This window comes from Salmo salar, chromosome 21 (genome assembly GCF_965601325.2).
Source record: "Salmo salar chromosome 21, fSalSal1, whole genome shotgun sequence".
NCBI lineage: Eukaryota > Metazoa > Chordata > Actinopteri > Salmoniformes > Salmonidae > Salmo > Salmo salar.
Genome location: NC_138311.1, coordinates 10,596,832 through 10,617,456, shown reverse-complemented (window position 1 = coordinate 10,617,456; position 20,625 = coordinate 10,596,832). Strand labels below are relative to the sequence as shown.

Below are 20,625 nucleotides of genomic sequence, written 5' to 3'. Positions count from 1 at the left end.
GGCCGAGGGATATCTACAGTTCATTTGTGTTTCTTCCATTTGCGAATAATCGCACCAAAATGTTGTCACCTTCTCACCAAGCTGCTTGGCGATGGTCTTGTAGCCCATTCCAGCCTTGTGTAGGTCTACAATCTCGTCCCTGACATCCTTGGAGAGCTCTTTGGTCTTGGCCATGGTGGAGAGTTTGGAATCTGATTGATTGATTGCTTCTGTGGACAGGTGTCTTTTTTTACAGGTAACAAGCTGCGGTTAGGAGCACTCCCTTTAAGAGTGTGCTCCTAATCTCAGCTCGTTACCTGTATAAAAGACACCTGGGAGCCAGAAATCTTACAGATTGAGAGGGGGTCAAATAATTATTTACCAAATTAAAATGCAAATCAATTTAAGATTTCTGACATGCATTTTTCTGGATATTTTTGTTGTTATTCAGTCTCTCACTGTTCAAATAAACCTACCATTAAAATTATAGACTGATCCTTTGTCAGTGGGCAAACGTACAAAATCAGCAGGGGATCAAATACTTCCCCCCCCCCACTGTATATGTACATATCTACCTCAATTACCTCGTACACCTGCACAGCAACTCAGTACTGGTATCCCGTGTATATAGCAGAGTTAGTCATTGTGTATTACTACTTGTTTTAGAAAGGGTTATTACTTATTTCTCTATTTTATTTCACTCTGCATTGTTGGGACTGGCTCGTAAGTAAGCATTTCACTGTTAGCCTACACGTGTATACGAATAACATTTTATTTGATTATTTTCACTGTTAACCCTTTGACGCATACGATCACATTTGTGATCATTGTTGACTGGTCCCTGCAGCATACGATCACAATTATGCAATTGGAACAGTAGCAACAGAACGTATGATGCAACATACACGCCTAAACAGCATTGTTGTCTGAAAAGCATCTAAAATGTTTTGTACTGATGGGAAATAAAAGTCTTCACAACTTTGTCCTCAAGTTCACCCTTTATTGTATAAGATAAATGTGAACTTCATAATCCAAACATCACACAGAACATATCCACAGCTAAATTCATTCCATAAACCAGTCTAAATAACAGGTTGCGCTGACAAAAAAAAAGACAAAGTTTGCGACCTGACAGCTAGACTTGTTTACAATGTACCACATCTCTGGTGAGCACAAGGGGAAAATATTTTGTTTAGAAAAGAGATGCGTCAGCTAAGCTAACAGCACATACATTCTTTATAATGGCAGCCACGTTTGTTTATGTTGGACTTGGCGAAAACTCCCTAATCCCAGAATTCACTTTAAGACACAAATAAAAAGTCAAAGATGGCTGTGCCCATTGCCTGAACAATGTGAACTTAGTTTAGCCACTTTTCAGCATAATACAAATCTTCAATGTACTTGTTGCAGTGTATTCAAGAACCAGAGCACATTACATTTACATTACATTTAAGTCATTTAGCAGACGCTCTTATCCAGCGACTTACAAATTGGTGCATTCACCTTATGATATCCAGTGGAACAACCACTTTACAATAGTGCATCTAAATCTTTTAAGGGGGGGGGGGTTAGAAAGATTACTTTATCCTATCCTAGGTATTCCTTAAAGAGGTGGGGTTTCAGGTGTCTCCGGAAGGTGGTGATTGACTCCGCTGTCCTGGCGTCGTGAGGGAGCTTGTTCCACCATTGGCGTGCCAGAGCAGCGAACAGTTTTGACTGGGCTGAGCGGGAACTGTGCTTCCTCAGAGGTAGGGGGGGCCAGCGGTGGATGAACGCAGTGCCCTTGTTTGGGTGTAGGGCCTGATCAGAGCCTGAAGGTATGGAGGTGCCGTTCCCTTCACAGCTCCGTAGGCAATCACCATGGTCTTGTAGCGGATGCGAGCTTCAACTGGAAGCCAGTGGAGAGAGCGGAGGAGCGGGGTGACGTGAGAGAACTTGGGAAGGTTGAACACCAGACGGGCTGCGGCATTCTGGATGAGTTGTAGGGGTTTAATGGCACAGGCAGGGAGCCCAGCCAACAGCGAGTTGCAGTAATCCAGACGGACTTGACAAGTCATTTAACGTTGACAAATCACAAAGCAAATAAAACTTTACCTCGGAACATCAGACCAAATACAAGCCTACTGCCTAACCGTAGCGCAAAAGCTAAAACAGGGATGAAACCATTTTAGGGGGATTCATTTCATATGTGGGGGGTGTTCAAGTCCATGGGGGAAGGTATTGTGGAGGGATATGATGCAGGAAATATTACTATGATAAATCTTCTATCAATAAATGGGGGGCAAACACAGGAGAAGTTTATATGCTAAATAAAATAAAGGAGGGTCTAAGCTGGTAACTCTGAGGTGCCAAAGTTAGACTGATGCCGCGTTCAGAACTGGGAAATCTGACTTCTGTGGGTTCACGACAACTGGGAAATCTGAAAAACTAGGTCTGACTGAAAAGTTGTATTGAACGGTCATCCAACCCAAGCCTCTATCTAGAGCTCCGACTTTCCAACCTGAAGATCACTGACGTCATGATTTGACCTAGTATTTTACTGAGTTCCCAGTTGTCTTCAATACACCATATGTCAGTCAAGTGAACTATCCCTTGTAATAACATCTTTGGTCTGACCAATGCTTACGTGACAACCAGAATGCATTGTATAATGTCAACAAACATGGCGCCACACATAGCTTAGTATTAACTCATCATAATCAGTACAACTTTCAAAAAAGTATCACACACACACACGTGTCCATTACAATCTATGTAAGAACTGGAATGCATGATCTGTCACCAGTACTTGAAAACACATTAATTAAACAGAAAATACATTATGATCCATACATACATTTGGTGTGCTACTATAGAAACAACACGAAATACAGAAAATAAGCCTCTTACTTTGGTAGAACGACACGTCCAAAGTCCAGTTTGTAAGGAAAACAATGAAGGCAATGTGGGCGCCATCCAGAAAATGTCCCGGAGGAAAAAGTTTGTGCAAGGCCTATTTTGACTGGAGATGCGCATTGCCTTCATACTTGATCTTTGGAAACACTGGAGAGATACTTGGGCTATCGTTGAAGAGAGAAGTTTGTCCAGCTCAGTAAAGCATCAAATAAATGCTCCGCAACAGTGAAATGGGCTATTTGTTATGTGAATTAATGAGGCGGAACACACCTCAATTCAAACTGTTAGAAAATTATTTGAAATTGACTAGTTGAAACATAGATAATTAGCAGGCAGCGTACCTTGGTTTGAAGGCAGTGCGGGTTAACTGTCCTATTGTATAACAATCACATTTTGGAACAGTGAGTGCATTGACATCACGCACATATATATAAAAAAAAATAACGCTGGGGCGACCGTTAGAGTAATTTGGAACTCACACTTGAAAAGGTTAAACATGATTTCCCTTCTACTCACTACTTAGTTTTTGTGAATGTTTTTGTTCAAAGCTATAAAAACCACACAAATTAAACAATACAAAGGATCATGTGTATTAGTTGAGATTACAACTCTGACTTGGCCATAATGGCTCTGATGAATGTTTTTAATATTATAATTTCACATTCGTCACAGTCATTATGGTTAACTGACTATGATTTTGAATACTGATTTAATGCTGCACTGCAATAATTTCGCCTTTCATCAAAACCATTGACTAACCGTGGGCTAATTCAAACTCTACTGATCCCAGGTCTGTGAACCCAGTAGACGATAGAAGTTGGCTGTCCAGCAGCAGGTGGATGTTCATTTGGATGCATTCATTTATTATTCAAGACAGAGCGTATATCCACCTATTTATGTATAATGTTTGTACACATTACAGATAGAAGGCACCTTGCGGAAAGATCAACACATTCGTCAGCAACAACAAACCACCAAAACAACTCTTTCTCAGATAGGAAGACGTATTGTATGTTCCTCACAGAGTAGAAGGGTTTAAGTCAAGTAAATTCATATCACATTTGGCTTACCGTCTTCTGTCACTAATACCTCCTTCTGGCACATGTCCTGAACGTTGATAGTGCAGTTAACGATGAACTCAGGTGTGGAGCAGTCATTTTGAGTGACCTCTTCACACTGATAACACTGGATCTGCAGAGCCAGCCCTACAACATACAGGAGGAACACAGGTTGTCATTCCAAATCTGTTCTTTATTGACTTACCTGCATGAATTGCAAAGTACAATACAAAAGTATAAAGTGAGACACTGGTATACCCATTGTTACATTCCCCAGCAAGAAAACCAAAAAAAAGTCACTCAAAAAGATGAATGAACTAAAAGTCAGTGGACCAACAACCAAAACAGATGGGGGTTTAGAAAGGGATCTGAAAGACACTTATGACGGGGGTCCACTGAAAGTTGACGAGCAACAAAAACTGGACCTTAAAAAAAAAGATTAAAAAAATAATTGAAAAATACAAAATAAAAGAAAAAAAAGAGACCCACCATGAGCAGCCACTAAATTTGCCCAAGATGAGGTAAACAAAAGAAAAGCCCAGGCCAAACTTAAAGACAGGAAGCAAACCAAAAAGGTAGAGCAAAACTAAGTCAGGGAAATCAGATAACAGATTGTCTAGGAATCTAAATAGGGAGCGCCAACTAAAAGTGTTAACCCATCGAATCTATCAAGATACCTGGAGTACTGGGCCAGCCACTCTTAAAAAGCACCTGGGCCAGCACAGGTGAAACACCTTACTACTAACGAGACAAGCCAGCACCGGTGTAATACATACTGACTAGAGAGGTGATACTAATCGGTGTGCAGTACGTGCCTGTTACACCATGGACAATGAAATATACTGTACAGAGGACATATGGCATGGTAATACTACCAAACAGTTCACAAATATATGTGCTGATATGTCCAAACTCTACTACACTCATAGAAAAAAAGGGTTCCAAAAAAAGGTTATTCGGCTGTACCCATAAGATAACCCTTTTTGGTTCCAGGTAGAACTATTTTGGGTTACATGTAGAACCCTCTGGGGAAAGGGTTCTACATAAATCAACATTTGTGACATGCGCTGAATACAACAGGTGTAGACATTACAGTGGAATGCTTACTTACAAGCCCTTAACCAACAATGCTTTAAGTTAAGAAGCATTTTTTAAGTACTAAGTAAAAAATAGATAAAAGAAAAAAAAAGTAACAAATAATTAAACAGCAGCAGTAAAATAACAAGCAAGGCTATATACAGGGTGTACCGGTACAGAGTCAATGTGCTGGGGCACCGGTTAGTTGAGGTAATATGTACATGTAGGTAGAGTTAAAGTGACTATACGCAGATTATAAACAGAGTAGCAGCAGCGTAAGAGAGGGGTCTGGGTAGCACTTTGATCAGTGGTTCAGGAGTCTTATGGCTTTGGGGGGGTAGAAGCTATTAAGAAGCATTTTGGACCTAGACTTGGCGCTCCGGTACAGCTTGCCATACGGTAGTAGAGAGATCAGTCTATGACTAGGGTGGCTGGAGTCTTTGACAATTTTTATGGCCATCCTCTGACAATGCCTGATATAGGGGTCCTGGATGGCAGGAAGCTTGGCCCCAGTGATGTACTGGGCCATTCGAACTACCCTCTGTAGTGCCTTGCGGTCGGAGGCTGAGCAGTTGCCATACCACTCAGGATGCTCTCGATGGTGCAGCTGTAGAACCTTTTGAAGATCTGAGGACCCATGCCAAATCTTTTCAGTCTCCTGAGGGGGAATAGGCTTTGTCTTGCCATCTCTTCTCGACTGTCTTAGTGTGTTTGGACCATGATAGTTTGCTGGTGATGTGGACACCAAGGAACTTGAAGCTCTCAACCGGTTCCACTACAGCCCTGTCGCTGAGAATGGGGGCAAGCTCGGTCCTCCTTTTCCTGTAGTCCACAATCATCTCCTTTGTCTTGATCACGTTGAGGGGGAGGTTGTTGTCCTGGCACCACACAACCACGTCTCTGACCTCCTCCCTATGGGCTATCTCATCATTGTCGGTAATCAGGCCTACAACAGTTGTGTCATCGGCAAACTTGATGATGGTGTTGGAGTTGTGCCTGGCCATGCAGTCATGAGTGAACAGGGAGGAGACAGGAGGAGACTGAGCACACACCCCTGAGGGGCCCCCGTGTTGAGGATCAGCGTGGCGGATGTGTTCCCTACACTCACCACCTGGGGGCGGCCCGTCAGGAAGTCCAGTATCCAGTTTCAGAGCGAGGTGTTTAGTCCCAGGGTCCTTAGCTTAGTGATGAGCTTTGAGGGCACTATGGTATTGCGTACACGTCCTGGTAATCCATCTGGCCCTGTGGACTTGTGAATGTTGACCTGTTTAAACGTCTTACTTATATTGGCTACGGACAGCGTGATCACACAGTCATCCAGAACAGCTGGTGCTGTCATACATGTTTCAGTGCTACTTGCCTCAAAGCGAGCATAGAAGTAATTTACCTTGTCTGGTAGGTTCGTGTCACTGGGCAGCTTGTGGCTGTGCTTCCCTTTGTAGTCTGTAATAGTTTGCCCTGCCACATCCGACGAGCGCCAGAGTCGGTGTAGTACGATTCAATCTTAGTCCTGTATGCCAGTTTGATGGTACGTCGGAGGGCATAGCGGGATTTCTTATAGGATTCTGGGTTAGAGTCCCGCTCCTTGAAAGCGGCAGCTCTACCTTTAAACTCAGTGCGGATGTTGCCTGTAATCCATGGCTTCTGGTTGGGGTATGTACGTATGGTCACTATGGGGATGACGTCATCGATGCACTTATTAATGAAGCCAGTGACGGATGTGGTGTACTCCTCAATGCCATCAGAAGAGTCCTGGAACATATTCCAGTCTGTGCTAGCAAAACAGTCCTGTAGCTTAGCATCTGATCATCTGACCACTTTCTTATTGACCAAGTCACTGGTGCATCCTGCTTTAGTTTTTGCTTGAAAGCAGGAATCACGAGGATAGAATTGTGGTCAGATTTGCCAAATGGAGGGCAAGGGAGAGCTTTGTACACGTTTCTGTGTGGAGTAAAGCTGGTCTAGATTTTTTTTCCCTCTAGTTGCACATTTAACAAGCTGATAGAAATTAGGTATAACTGATTTGTTTCCCTGCATTAAAGTCCCCAACCACTAGGAGTGCCACCTCTGGATGAGCGTTTTCCTGTTTGCTTATGGCCGTATAGAGCTCATTGAGTGCGGTCTTAGTGCCAGCATTGGTCTGCGGTGGTATATCGACAGCTACGAAAAATACAGATAAACTCTTGGTAAATAGTGTGGTCTACAGCTTATCATGAGATACTCTACCTCAGGCGAACAAACCCTCGAGACTTCCTTAGATTTCATGCAACAGCAAACAAATAAACATAGACCGCCACCTCTTGTCTTACCAGCCGCTGTTCTATCCTGATGAAAATGCTTAAAACCCACCAGCTGTATGTTAATCACATCGTCGTTCAGCCACGACTCGGTGAAACATAAGATATTACAATTTGTAATGTCCTGTTGGTAGGATATACGTGCTCGTAGTTCGTCTATTTTATTATCGATTGATTGAACATTGGCTAATAAGACCGATGGTAAAGGTAGATTACCCTCTCAGCGACGGATCCTTACAAAGCACCCGGACCGTCGTCCACGATATCTTCATCTTTTCCTCCTGCAAATGACGGGGATGAGGGCCTTGTCGGGTGTCTGGTGTAAATCCTTCCCGTCCGACTCATTGAAGAAGAATTCCTCCAGTACAGGGTGAGTAATCGTTGCCCTGATATCAAGAAGCTCTTTTTGGTCATAAGACACGGTGGCAGAAACATTATGTTCAAAATAAGTTACAAATAACGAAAAGAAAAAAGAAAACACAATAGCACAATTGGTTACGGGATTGTAAAACGGCAGCCATCTCCTTTGGCGCCATTAAATACCAGAACCCATTAAGTTCTAATTGGAACCAAAAAGGGTTCTAATTGGAACCAAAAAGGGTTCTAATTGGAACCAAAAAGGGTTCTAATTGGAACCAAAAAGGGTTCTTCAAAGGGGTCTTCTATGGGGACTAGAAGAAGAACCCTTTTAGGTGAATGCATGTAGGCATACCTTTTCATAATATGATTCATAGCTGATTAAGAAATTAAGGGACAATCTTATTGATGGACAGTGGTGGAAAAAGTACCCAACTGTCATACTTGAGTAAAAGTAAAGATACCTTAATAGAAAATGACTCAAGTAAAAGTCACCCAGTAAAATTCTACTTGAGTAAAAGTATTTGGTTTAAAATATACTTATGTATCAAAAGTATTAATCATTTCAAATTCCTTACATTAAGCAAACCAGATGGCACCTTTTTTTATGGAAAGCAACAGGCACACTCCAACATTTAAACATCATTTACAAACGAAGCATGTGTTTAGGCAATATGGATGACCAGGGATGTTCAGTTGATAAGTGTGTGAATTGATATATTTTCCTGTCCAGCCAAGCATTCAAAATGTAACAAGTACTTTTGGGTGTCATAGAAAAATGTAAAAAGTACAATATTTTCTTAAGTAATGTAGTGAAGTAAAAGTAGTCAAAAATATGTAAAGTAAAGTACAGATACCCCAAAAACGACTTATTTTTGGGGTATCTGTACATTTACTTAAGTACTTTACACCACTGTTGATGAATAGATAATGGTGATAATGTGAAAGTGGCTTATTAGAGTTGACAAGATTCCTGAATTACTTATCTGTAGCTGCAATTACTGTGGTTAAGTCATATAATCATAAAGTATGCGTTGTAATTCACCAAAACCATATACCTTGGCACCGGCAGACACGGAAAGAAACATTTACCTGATGCACTGTGCATGTTGAAGAATGTGCTCCCCTGACAGATCATCAGATATTACAACATGGTAGATGCAAATACGATTTTTCATCACGAGTGTAAGAAAGCCCTGTCAGACCTTATTCAACTTGAAAATGGACCTGAATAAAATCTAAATGCAGACTATTCACTTTCTACCAACTACGACACAGAGAGCAACTAAATCCATCATCAGTTGAGTAGTGACTCAAAGAAAGAGAACAAGAATGACTGCACAATCAGTACTGCTTTGTTCCCTGGGTGCCGAAGACATGGATGTCGATTATGGCAGCCCCCCGCAACTCTCTGATTAAGAGGGGTTGGGTTAAATGCGCAAGACACATTTCAGTTGAATGCATTCAGTTATAAAACTGACTAGGTATCCCCCTTTCCGTCATCCAGTGTGCAACAGTAGCCAATACCCAATCCAAATGTCACATATTCTGGAGTTCTGCTTGGGTACATCTTAAACTGTTAGTAAATGGCAGACAGTAGGCAAAATGTAATGTCACTGTACATGGGGATTTCTCCACTAAATCAGTCAAACCAGCTTCCAGGGATAAATCAAACAACATTCTTGCCAGGCAGACAGAAATATTTCATATGTAGCACAGCGCACTTCTATTAGCATTAAACTCCTGTATTTGTGAGCAAAACACATTCATATGTTGAACTACCCGCAATCTACTCTCAAACAAAACAAATACACCATAATATACACATCAGGTTCAATCTACGGGTAGTTTACCCTTATTTATGAAACATTTTCGAACAATTCGTTTCCATCTGAAATCAAGCCCGTCTGGTTCTCTTCACATCCACAAGCTGGTGTGAAAAAATATTTTGCGTTCACACAACAAACGTTCCAAACCGTGCGTAAAGACGCAGTAGGAAATGTTACAAAATAGTACCGAAAAGTTTGCTACTATAACGGGTTCAACGGATGACCCCCAAATGTTTTTTCCATTAACAAATAACCAAGTATCATTGCCTGCACTGTATGGTAGGCTACTGGCCATCAATTACCCACCCTGAGCTTCTCTTCCTCTCCAAATATTGTTAGATCGTTAAACAAACAATTAGTACAATGATGTTATTACAAATAATTTAGGTAGGTTAGCTATTGTGTTCCAAAATTGCAAGAGTCGCTTGGCATTGCAATTAACACATCCCGTGGGTAACATACCTGACTTGAGCATAAACCAGAACAAACTTGTGTAAGTGAGCAACCGCATTCTCTCGCTGGTGTCACTTGGTAAGAAAACATTAGACCTGGCAAAGTTGAGAGGAGCTCAGAGTTAGAGTTCATACATGGATCCGATGAACGTCCATGGTAGCCTCCTATACACGTCCAGCGCTGGAAACCTCTGATTTTAAGGGGACACGCTCTTTTCACTCCATTTCATGCGGTGCCACACGTCACGATGGGCGTGGGTTTCAAAGTGCAAGGACTGTCCGGTGCGCGTTTACGTTCAACCGAGAACCCTCTGACTGGGCGGTCGTTCCTAAATTCTTCACCGACATCATTATGGTGGTTTTGCTTTATGGTTTACTGTTGCACTTTTAATATTAGTACACAATTCAGGTTTATTTGAACTAACGATAGCTACCAAGTGGCTGGACTCGTTTTCCCAAAAGTGAACGATGTGTAACATCATGTTTTGCATGCGAGCCAACCAACAACGTCAATGCTGCTATCAAGCCAATCTACTAAATTTACCTGAATGAAATACATGAAACTGATCATGACTATATTTAATCTAATTTTACTGCAATTGGTTAGTCAATATGCAGTAATATACTGAACAAAAATAAACGCTACATGCAACAATTTCAAAGATTTTACTGAGTTACAGTTTGTATAAGGAAATCAGTTCAATGAAAGAAAGAAATTAGGCCCTAATCTATGGATTTCACATGACTGGCTATACAGATATGCATCTGTTGGTCACATATACCTTTAAAAAGGGTAAGGGCATGGATCAGAAAACCAGTCAGTATCTGGTGTGACCCCCATTTCCCTCATGCAGTGCAACACATCTCCTTTGCCTAGAGTTGATCTGGCTGTTGATTGTGGCCGGTGGAATGTTGTCCCACTCCTCTTCCACGGCTGTGCAAACTTGATGGATATTGGCGGGAACTGGAACACGCTGTCATACATGTAGTCCAGAGCATCCTAAACATGCTCAATGGGTGACATGTCTGGTGAGTATACAGATCATTGCGAAATGGAGCCGTGGATTATCATGCTGAAACATGAGATGATGGCGGCAGATGAATGGCACGACAATGGGCACCCCAAAAAAATAAATTTGCCCACACTACAGAGGGCTACGTCGTTCTGCTAATACAGGCCCAGTGCACTACTTTTGTGGAAATAGATTTTTTCTAATATACAGTATATATATATATATTTCAGATTCATATTTTCAGGAGGTGCTGCAGCACCCTCAGCACCCTTGTTACCCATGGTGGCTATGCACATGTAACCGATGTGAAATGGCTAGCTAGTTAGCGTGGTGCGTGCTAATAGCGTTTCAATCGGGAACGTCACTCGCTCTGAGACCTTGAAGTAGTTGTTCCCTTTGTTCTGCAAGGGCCTCCCACGAGAGAGGTCAGGCAGGCGGGCTCAGAGTCAGGACAGGCAAGGGTCAAAACCAGGAGTGCAAGAAAAAAGAGAAACTGTGGAAAAGCAGGAGCTGAGACAAACCGCTGGTTGACTTGACGAACTGGCAACAGACAAACAGAGAACATGAGTTATGTACCCAGGGGATAATGGGGAAGATGGGTGACACCTGGAGGGGGGTGGAGACAAGCACAAGGACAGGTGAAACAGATCAGGGCGTGACAAAATTTTTAAAATCCAGCCGTCTTTAATATGACGTTCAGGAACAAAATGTTTTCAATAGTTGTTTTTAATTCATAAAAAAAAATATTCATTGGAATAGATTATTGGAATAAAATATAACTAATAGCATTAAATGACATTGGAATACCATTTAATAACAATAACTTAACTAATTAACTCAAGTGTAACATTGATGTGGCAACTCTCTTATGCTCTGCTATTGCACAATGCTAATTTGTACATAGGTCACAAATAAAGCTATCCCCGGTAAATTTGCAGCCCAACTCATGAGTCCACCACTGCACAGCTCACACCTAATCCAGTCCGCAACTGTGACTGAAAACAGGGGGAGAGATAACAATTGAAAAGCTCTCTCTTCAAAACGTAGCTAGCTATCTAGCGTAGCATCCCGTATTATCAGCATATTCAAAAGCATTTAAAAAATATATTACCTTCAACAGTGTTATGTTGTAATCAAGCCATCAATGTTTTGTGATTATTGATTATTATTGATTATGTTAGCTAACGGGTTAGCAATTAGCATGTTTAACATTTCAGTGGAAATACTATATTTTTGTCCACATATTGTGATGACACAGAGGAACTTTCTTTTTAGCAAGAGCAGTGGCAGCCAAGGAAAGTGTTGGAAAAATACATTTGTGACATCTTGTGGTCGTAATGTTAATCATTGTCGTGTTTAATCAGAAAAATCAGAATTTTTTATCCTTTATTTAACTAGGCAAGTCAGTTAAGAACACATTCTTACTTACAATGACAGCCTAGGAACAGTGGGTTAACTTACTTCCGGCGCCGACAAAGATGGCCGCCTCGCTTTGCGTTCCTAGGAAACTATGCAGTATTTTGCTTTTTTATGTGTTATTTCTTACATTGTTACCCCAGGTAATCTTAGGTTTTACTACATACAGTCGGTAGGAACTATTGGATATAAGAGCAACGTAAACTCACCAACATTACAACCAGAAATACGACTTTCCCAAAGCGGATCCTCTGTTTGGCCCACCACCCAGGACAATAGATCGGATCCCAGCCGGCGAGCCAAAACAACGGTGCCGCAGAAGAAGGGGCAGACGGAGCGGTCTTCTTACTTACAATGACAGCCTAGGAACAGTGGGTTAACTTACTTCCGGCGCCGACAAAGATGGCCGCCTCGCTTTGCGTTCCTAGGAAACTATGCAGTATTTTGCTTTTTTATGTGTTATTTCTTACATTGTTACCCCAGGTAATCTTAGGTTTTACTACATACAGTCGGTAGGAACTATTTGATATAAGAGCAACGTAAACTCACCAACATTACAACCAGAAATACGACTTTCCCAAAGCGGACCCTCTGTTTGGCCCACCACCCAGGACAATAGATCGGATCCCAGCCGGCGAGCCAAAACAACGGTGCCGCAGAAGAAGGGGCAGACGGAGCGGTCTTCTGGTCAGGCTCCGTAGACGGGCACATCGTGCACCGCTCCCGAGCATACTACTCACCAATGTCCAGTCTCTTGACAACAAGGTAGACGAAATCCGAGCAAGGGTAGCATTCCAGAGAGACATCCGAGCCTGTAACGTTCTTTGTTTCACGGAAACATGACTCACTCGAGACACGCTATCTGAGTCGGTACAGCCACCTGGTTTCTTCACGCATCGCGCCGACAGAAACAAGCATCTCTCTGGTAAGAAGAAGGGTGGGGGTGTATGCCTTATGATTAACGAGACGTGGTGTGATCATAACAACATACAGGAACTCAAGTAATTTTGTTCACCTGACTTAGAATTCCTCACTATCAAATGCCGACCGCATTATCTACCAAGAGAATTCTCTTCGATTATAATCACAGCGGTGTATATCCCCCCCCAAGCAGACACATCGACGGCCCTGAAAGAACTTCATTGGACTCTATGTAAACTGGAAACCACATATCCTGAGGCTGCATTTATTGTAGCCGGGGATTTTAACAAGGCTAATCTGAAAACAAGGCTCCCCAAATTCTATCAGCATTTCGGTTGTGCTACCAGGGTGGGCAAAACCCTAGACCACTGTTATTCTAACTTCCGCGATGCATATAAGGCCCTCCCCCGCCCTCCCTTTGGAAAAGCTGACCACGACTCCATTTTGCTGCTCCCAGCCTATAGACAGAAACTAAAACAGGAAGCTCCAGCCCTCAGGTCTGTTCAACGCTGGTCCGACCAATTGGATTCCACGCTTCAAGATTGCTTCGATCACGTGGACTGGGATATGTTCCGCATTGCTGCGAACAACAACATTGGCGAATACGCTGACTCGGTGTGCGAGTTCATTAACAAGTGCATCGGTGATGTCGTACCAACAGCGTCTATTAAAACATTCCCCAACCAGAAACCGTGGATTGATGGCAGCATTCGCGCAAAACTGAACGCGCGAACAACTGCTTTTAATCAGGGCAAAGTGACTGGAAACATGACCGAATATAAACAGTGTAGCTATTCCCTCCACAAGGCAATCAAACAAGCTAAGTGTCAGTACAGAGACAAAGTGGAGTCGCAATTCAACGGCTCAGACACGAGAGGTATGTGGCAGGGTCTACAGTCAATCACGGACTACAAAAGAAAAATCAACCCGTCGCGGATCACGATGCCTTGCTCCCAGACAGACTAAACAAGTTTTTTGCTCGCTTTGAGGACAATACAGTGCCACTAACACGACCCGCTACCAAAACCTGCGGGCTCTCCTTCACTGCAGCCAATGTGAGTAAAACATTTAAACGTGTTAACCCTCGCAAGGATGCAGGCCCAGACGGCATCCCCGGCCACGTCCGCAGAGCATGCGCAGACCAGCTGGCTGGTGTGTTTACAGACATATTCGATCAATCCTTATCCCAGTCTGCTGTCCCCACATGCTTCAAGAGGGCCACCATTGTTCCTGTTCCCAAGAAAGCTAAGGTAACGAGGCCAAATGACTACCGCCCTGTAGCACTCACTTCCGTCATCATGAAGTGCTTTGAGAGACTAGTCAAGGACCATATCACCTCCACCCTACCTGACACCCTAGACCCACTCCAATTTGCTTACCGACCCAATAGGTCCACAGATGACGCAATCGCCATCACACTGCACACTGCCCTAACCCATCTGGACAAGAGGAATACCTATGTAAGAATGCTTTTCATCGATTACAGCTCAGCATTTAACACCATAGTACCCTCCAAATTCGTCATTAAGCTTGAGACCCTGGGTCTCGACCCCGCCCTGTGCAACTGGGTCCTGGACTTCCTGATGGGCCGCCCCCAGGTGGTGAGGGTAGGTAACAACATCACCCCGCTGATCCTCAACACTGGGTCCCCACAAGGGTGCGTTCTCAGCCCTCTTCTGTACTCCCTGTTCACCCACGACTGAGTGGCCATGCACGCATCCAACTCAATCATCAAGTTTGCAGACGACACTACAGTGGTAGGCTTGATTACGAACAATGACGAGACGGCCTACAGGGAGGAGGTGAGGGCCCTCGGAGTGTGGTGCCAAGAAAATAACCTCGCACTCAATGTCAACAAAACAAAAGAGATGATCGTGGACTTCAGGAAACAGCCGAGGGATCAGCCCGCTATCTACATTGACAAGACAGTAGTGGAGAGGGTGGAGAGTTTTAAGTTCCTCGGCCTACACATCATGGACAAACTGAAATGGTCCACCCACACAGACAGCGTGGTGAAGAAGGCGCAGCAGCGCCTCTTCAACCTCAGGAGGCTGAAGAAATTCGGCTTGTCACCAAAAACACTCAAACTTTTACAGATGAACAATCGAGAGCATCCTGTCGGGCTGTATCACCGCCTGGTACGGCAGCTGCTCCGCACATAACCGGAAGGCTCTCCAGAGGCTAGTTAGGTCTGCTCAATGCATCATCGGGTGCAAACTACCTACCCTCCAGGACACCTACACCACCCGATGTCACAGGAAGGCCAAAAAGATCATCAAGGACAGCAACCACCTGAGCCACTGCCTGTTCACCCCGCTAACATCCAGAAGGCGAGGTCAGTACAGGTGCATCAAAGCTGGAACCGAGAGACTGAAAAACAGCTTCTATCTCAAGGCCATCAGACTGTTAAACAGCCATCACTAACATTGAGTGGTTGCTGCCAACATACTGACTCAACTCAAGCCACTTTAATAATGGGAAAATTGATGTAATCAATTAATCACTTGCCACTTTATGTTATTTATATTAGATAATGTTTACATAACCTACATTATTAATCTCATATGTATATACTGTACGCCGTATCATCTACTGCATCTTGCCATCTTGATGTAATTAGATGTATCACTAGCCACTTTAAACAATGCTACTTTATATAATGTTTTCATAACCTACATTACTCATCTCATATGTATATACTGTACTCTATACCATTACTGCATCTTGCCATCTTGATGTAATTAGATGTATCACTAGCCACTTTAAACAATGCTACTTTATATAATGTTTTCATAACCTACATTACTCATCTCATATGTATATACTGTACTCTATACCATCTACTGCATCTTGCCATCCTGATGTAATGTATCACTAGCCACCTTAAACAATGCTGCTTTATATGTTTCATACCCTACAATAATCATCTCATATGTATATACTGTACTCCATACCATCTATTACATCTTGCCTATGCCGTTCAGCCATCACTCATTTATATATTTTTATGTACATATTCGTATTCATTCCTTTACACTTGTGTACAAGGTAGTTGTTGTGGAATTGGTAGATTACTTGTTAGATTTTGCTGCATAGTCGGAACTAGAAGCACAAGCATTTCGCTACACTTGCATTAACACCTGCTAACCATGTGTATGTGACAAATACATTTGATTTGATTTGATTTAACTGCCTTGATCAGGGGCAGAATGACAGATTTTTACCTTGTCAGCTCAGGGATTTGATCTAGCAACCTTTTGGTTTTTATTTATTTTTATTTTACCTTTATTTAACTAGGCAAGTCAGTTAAGAACAAATTCTTATTTTCAATGACGGCCTAGGAACAGTGGGTTAACTGCCTTGTTTAGGGGCAGAACGGCAAATTTGTACCTTGTCAGCTCGGGGATTTGGTCTTGCAACCTTTCGCTTACTGGCCCAATGCTTTAACCACCAGGCTACGCTGCCGCCCCATTTTGTGTTACAGCCTGAATTAAAATTATCAAAATCTCAAAGTTAAAAGTAAACTATTGCGAGATCATCAACCTCTGCCATATTGACACATTGATACAACGTGATCCATTGCTGGCCATTGTTCTTTCACACCGAGGATGGTTGATTGTCGAAGGGGAGATTGTTGGAAAGATTTTTCAAATAGCTTACTGTGAGGAACTATAGTTTTAATATATTATCATTTGCAATGGATGTAAAAAAATAAACACTTTTCTACATTTCCGCGCTGCAGGCCAATTACTTCTATGCGTGCTCAGCCGGACGCACTCCCTCAACATTATCAGGACAGAGAAACCAGACATATGCTCATTGCTCACATGCATTCAAAACAAAAGACAATGAAAACATTTACAAATCTCCTAAATGATGGTTATGAAATAAACCAAAACTTGTTTTGTTGTGAACTCTGCAAACAATGTTTCCACTCCAAGAATGAGAACGATAAATGACTAATTAATACATAAATTAACAGAAATTAATTTAACCAAATGACTGGGATTAACAGTACATTTACAGTGCCTTCAGAAAGTATTCACACCCCTTGTCTTTTTCCACATTTTGTGTTACAGCCTGAATTTAAAATGGATTACATTTAGATTTTGTGGCCTATACACAATACCCCATAATGTCAAAATGGAATTATGGTTTTCGAAAGTTCTACAAATTAATTAAAAATGAAAAGCTGAAATATCTTGAGCTAGTAAGTATTTAGACCCTTTGTTGTGGCAAGCTTAAGTAAATGTAGGAGTAAGAATTTGCTTAACATGTCACATAATAAGTTGCATAGACTCACTCTGTGTGCAATAATAGAGTTTAACATGCGTTTTTAATGACTACCTTCCTGTACCCTACACATACAATCTGTAAGATCCCTCAGTTGAGCAGCAAATTTTAAACAGATTCAACAACAAAGACCATGGAGGTTTTCCAATTTATCGCAAAGAAGGGCGCCTATTGGTAAATGGGTAAAAATAAAAAAGCAGATATTGAATATCCCTTTCAGCATGGTGAAGTTATTAATTACACTTTGGATGGTGTATCAATACACCCAGTCACTTCAAAGATACAGATGTCCTTCCTAACTCAGTTGCCGGAGAGGAAGGAAACCGCTCAGGGATTTTCACCAGGCCAATGGTGGTTTTAAAACAGTTTAATGGCTGTGATAGGAGAAAACTGAGGATGGATCAACAAAAGTGTAGTTACTCCACAATACCAACCTGAATGACAGAGTGAAAAGAAGCCTGTACAGAATAATACATGTTTGAAAACATGCATCCTGTTTGCAATAAGGCACTAAAGTAAAACTTCCAAAAATTTGGCAAAGAAATTCACTTTATGTCCTGAACAGACAGAGTAAAAACTGGTTTAGTCTGCCTTTCACCAGACACAGGGAGATGAGTTTATCTTTCAGCAGGATAGCCTAAAACACAAGGAATGCAGTCTGTAACACAGCGAAATGTGGAATTAGTCAGTGGGTATGAATACTTTCTGAAGGCACTGTAATACTGGTGAAATACAGTACATTCGGAAAGTGTTCAGACCCCTTGACTTTTTCCACATTTTGGTACATTACAACCTTATTCTAAAATGGATTAAATAATTTCCCCCCCTCATCAATCCTCACACAATACCCCATAATGACAAAGCAAAAAAAGTTAAGACATTTTTGCTAATTTATAAAAAATATAAAAATGAAATCTAATTTACATAAGTACTCAGACACTTTATTCAGTACTTTGTTGAAGCACCTTTGGCAGTGAATACAGCCTCGAGTCTTCTTAGGTATGATGCTCCAAGCTTGGCACAACTGTATTTGGTCTGTTTCTCCCATTCTTCTCTGAAGATCCTCTCAAGCTCTAGCAGGTTGTATGGGGAACATCACAGCACATCTATTTTCAGTTCTCTCCAGAGACCTGAACCTATTCAATCGGGTTCAAGTCTGGGCTCCCGAAGCCAATGCTGTGTTGTCTTGGTTGTGTGCTTAGGGTTGTTGTCCTGTTGGAAGTTGAACCTTTGCCCAGTCTGAGGTCCTGAGCGCTCTGGAGCAGGTTTTCATCCAGGATCTCTCTGTACTTTGCTCTGTTCATCTTTCCCTCGATCCTGACTATGCTCCCAGTCCCTGCAGTTGAAAAACATCCCCACAGCATGATGCTGTCACCATCATGCTTCAACATAGGGATGGTGCCAGGTTTCCTCCAGACGTGACGCTTGGCATTCAAAGAGTTCAATCTTGTTTTCATCAGACCAGGGAATCTTGAAACTCTGGAGCTCTGTCAGAGTGACCATCGGGTTCTCCCCCGATTGCTCAATTTGGCCGGGCGGCCAGCTCTAGGAAGAGTCTTGGTGGTTCCAAACTTCTTCCATTTAAGAAATGGAGGCCACTGTGTTCAAGGGGACCTTCAATGCTACATTTTTTCCCCCCAGATCTGTGCCTCACCACAATCCTCTCTCGGAGCTCTACGGACAATTCCTTCAACATCATGGCTTGGTTTTTCCTCTGACATGCACTGTCAACTGTAGGACCGTATACAGACAGGTGTGTGCCTGTCCAAATCATGTCCAATTGAATTTACCACAGGTGGACTCCACCTGTTTTCAATTTGTTATTATGGGGTGTGCAAGTGTGTAGCTTGATGAGAATGTATTTGTATTTAATCCATTTTAGAATAAGGCAGTAATGTAACAAAATGTGGAAAAAGTCAATGGGTCTGAATACTTTCTGAATGCTCTCTCTCTCTCTCTCTCTCTCTCTCTCTCTCTCTCTCTCTCTCTCTCTCTCTCTCTCTCTCTCTCTCTCTCTATATATATATATATATATATATATATATATATATATATATATATATATATATAATGGTGTGAAATGGACAGTAAATGAATAGAAAAGGTGTGTACAGCAGTAGTTATATAAGACGAACGTTGACTAGAATACAGTATAGACGAATGAAGTGGGTAAAACAGTATGTAAAAATTGACCAATGTTGAATGACTATGTACATAGGACAGCAGTCTCTAAGGTGCAGGGTAGGGTACCGAGTGGTAAAGTAGCTGGCTAGTAAAAGTGACTAAGTTTCAGGGCAGGGTACACTAGGCTAATGCTGACTATTTGAGGTGGCAAGTAGCCTGGTGGTTAGAGCATTTGACTAGTAACTGAAAGGTTGCAAGATCAAATCCCTGAGCTGACAAGGTAAAAATCTGTTGTTCTGACCCTGAACAAGGCAGTTAACCCACTGTTCCTAGGCCATCATTGAACATAAGAATTTGTTATTAACTGACTTGCCTAGTTAAACAAAGAAAAAATAAATGTAACAATCTGATGGCCTCGAGAAAGAAGTGTTTTTTGCAGTTTCTCGGTCTCAGCTTTGATGCACCCGTATGGTCTCCGCCTTCTGGCTTAGGTGTCTTGTAGAGCAGGTAGTGTGCCACCAGTGATGCGTTGGGCCTGGAGAGCGCTGCGGGTTGCACACGGTGCAATTGCTGTATCAGGCGGTGGGTGATTCAGCCCGACAGGATGCTATCAATGGTGCATCTGTAGAAGTTTGTGAGGGTCTAAGGGGCCAAGCCAAATTTCTTCAGCCTCCTGAGGTTGAACAGGTGCTGTTGGGCCTTCTTCACCACACTGTCTGTGTGAATGGACCATTTCACGTTGTCAGTGATGTGCACACTGAGGAACTTGAAGCTTTTCACCCTCTCCACTGTGGCCCTGTCGATGTGGATAAGGATGTGCTCTCTCTGCTCTCTCCTGAAGTCCACGATTAGCTCCTTCGATTTGTTGATGTTGAGGGAGAGGTTATTTTCCTGGCACCACTCCGCCGGGGCCC

The 20,625-nt window shown here is 42.4% G+C and overlaps 1 protein-coding gene across 1 annotated transcript in view; it reads right to left on the bottom strand.

Annotated features, from left to right (window-relative positions):
- Positions 1-10,154, bottom strand: part of LOC106581664 (ly6/PLAUR domain-containing protein 1) — a 58,387-nt gene extending 48,233 nt beyond the window's left edge. Inside the window, exons 1-2 of the mRNA XM_014163865.3 lie at positions 9,955-10,154; positions 3,945-4,079 (exon numbers count right to left, since the gene is read on the bottom strand). Of these exons, the coding sequence (XP_014019340.1) occupies positions 3,945-4,079; positions 9,955-10,003 (184 nt within the window). The 5' untranslated portion in view covers positions 10,004-10,154. The remainder of the gene's footprint in view (positions 1-3,944; positions 4,080-9,954) is intronic.
- Between the last annotated feature and the right edge of the window lie 10,471 nt (positions 10,155-20,625).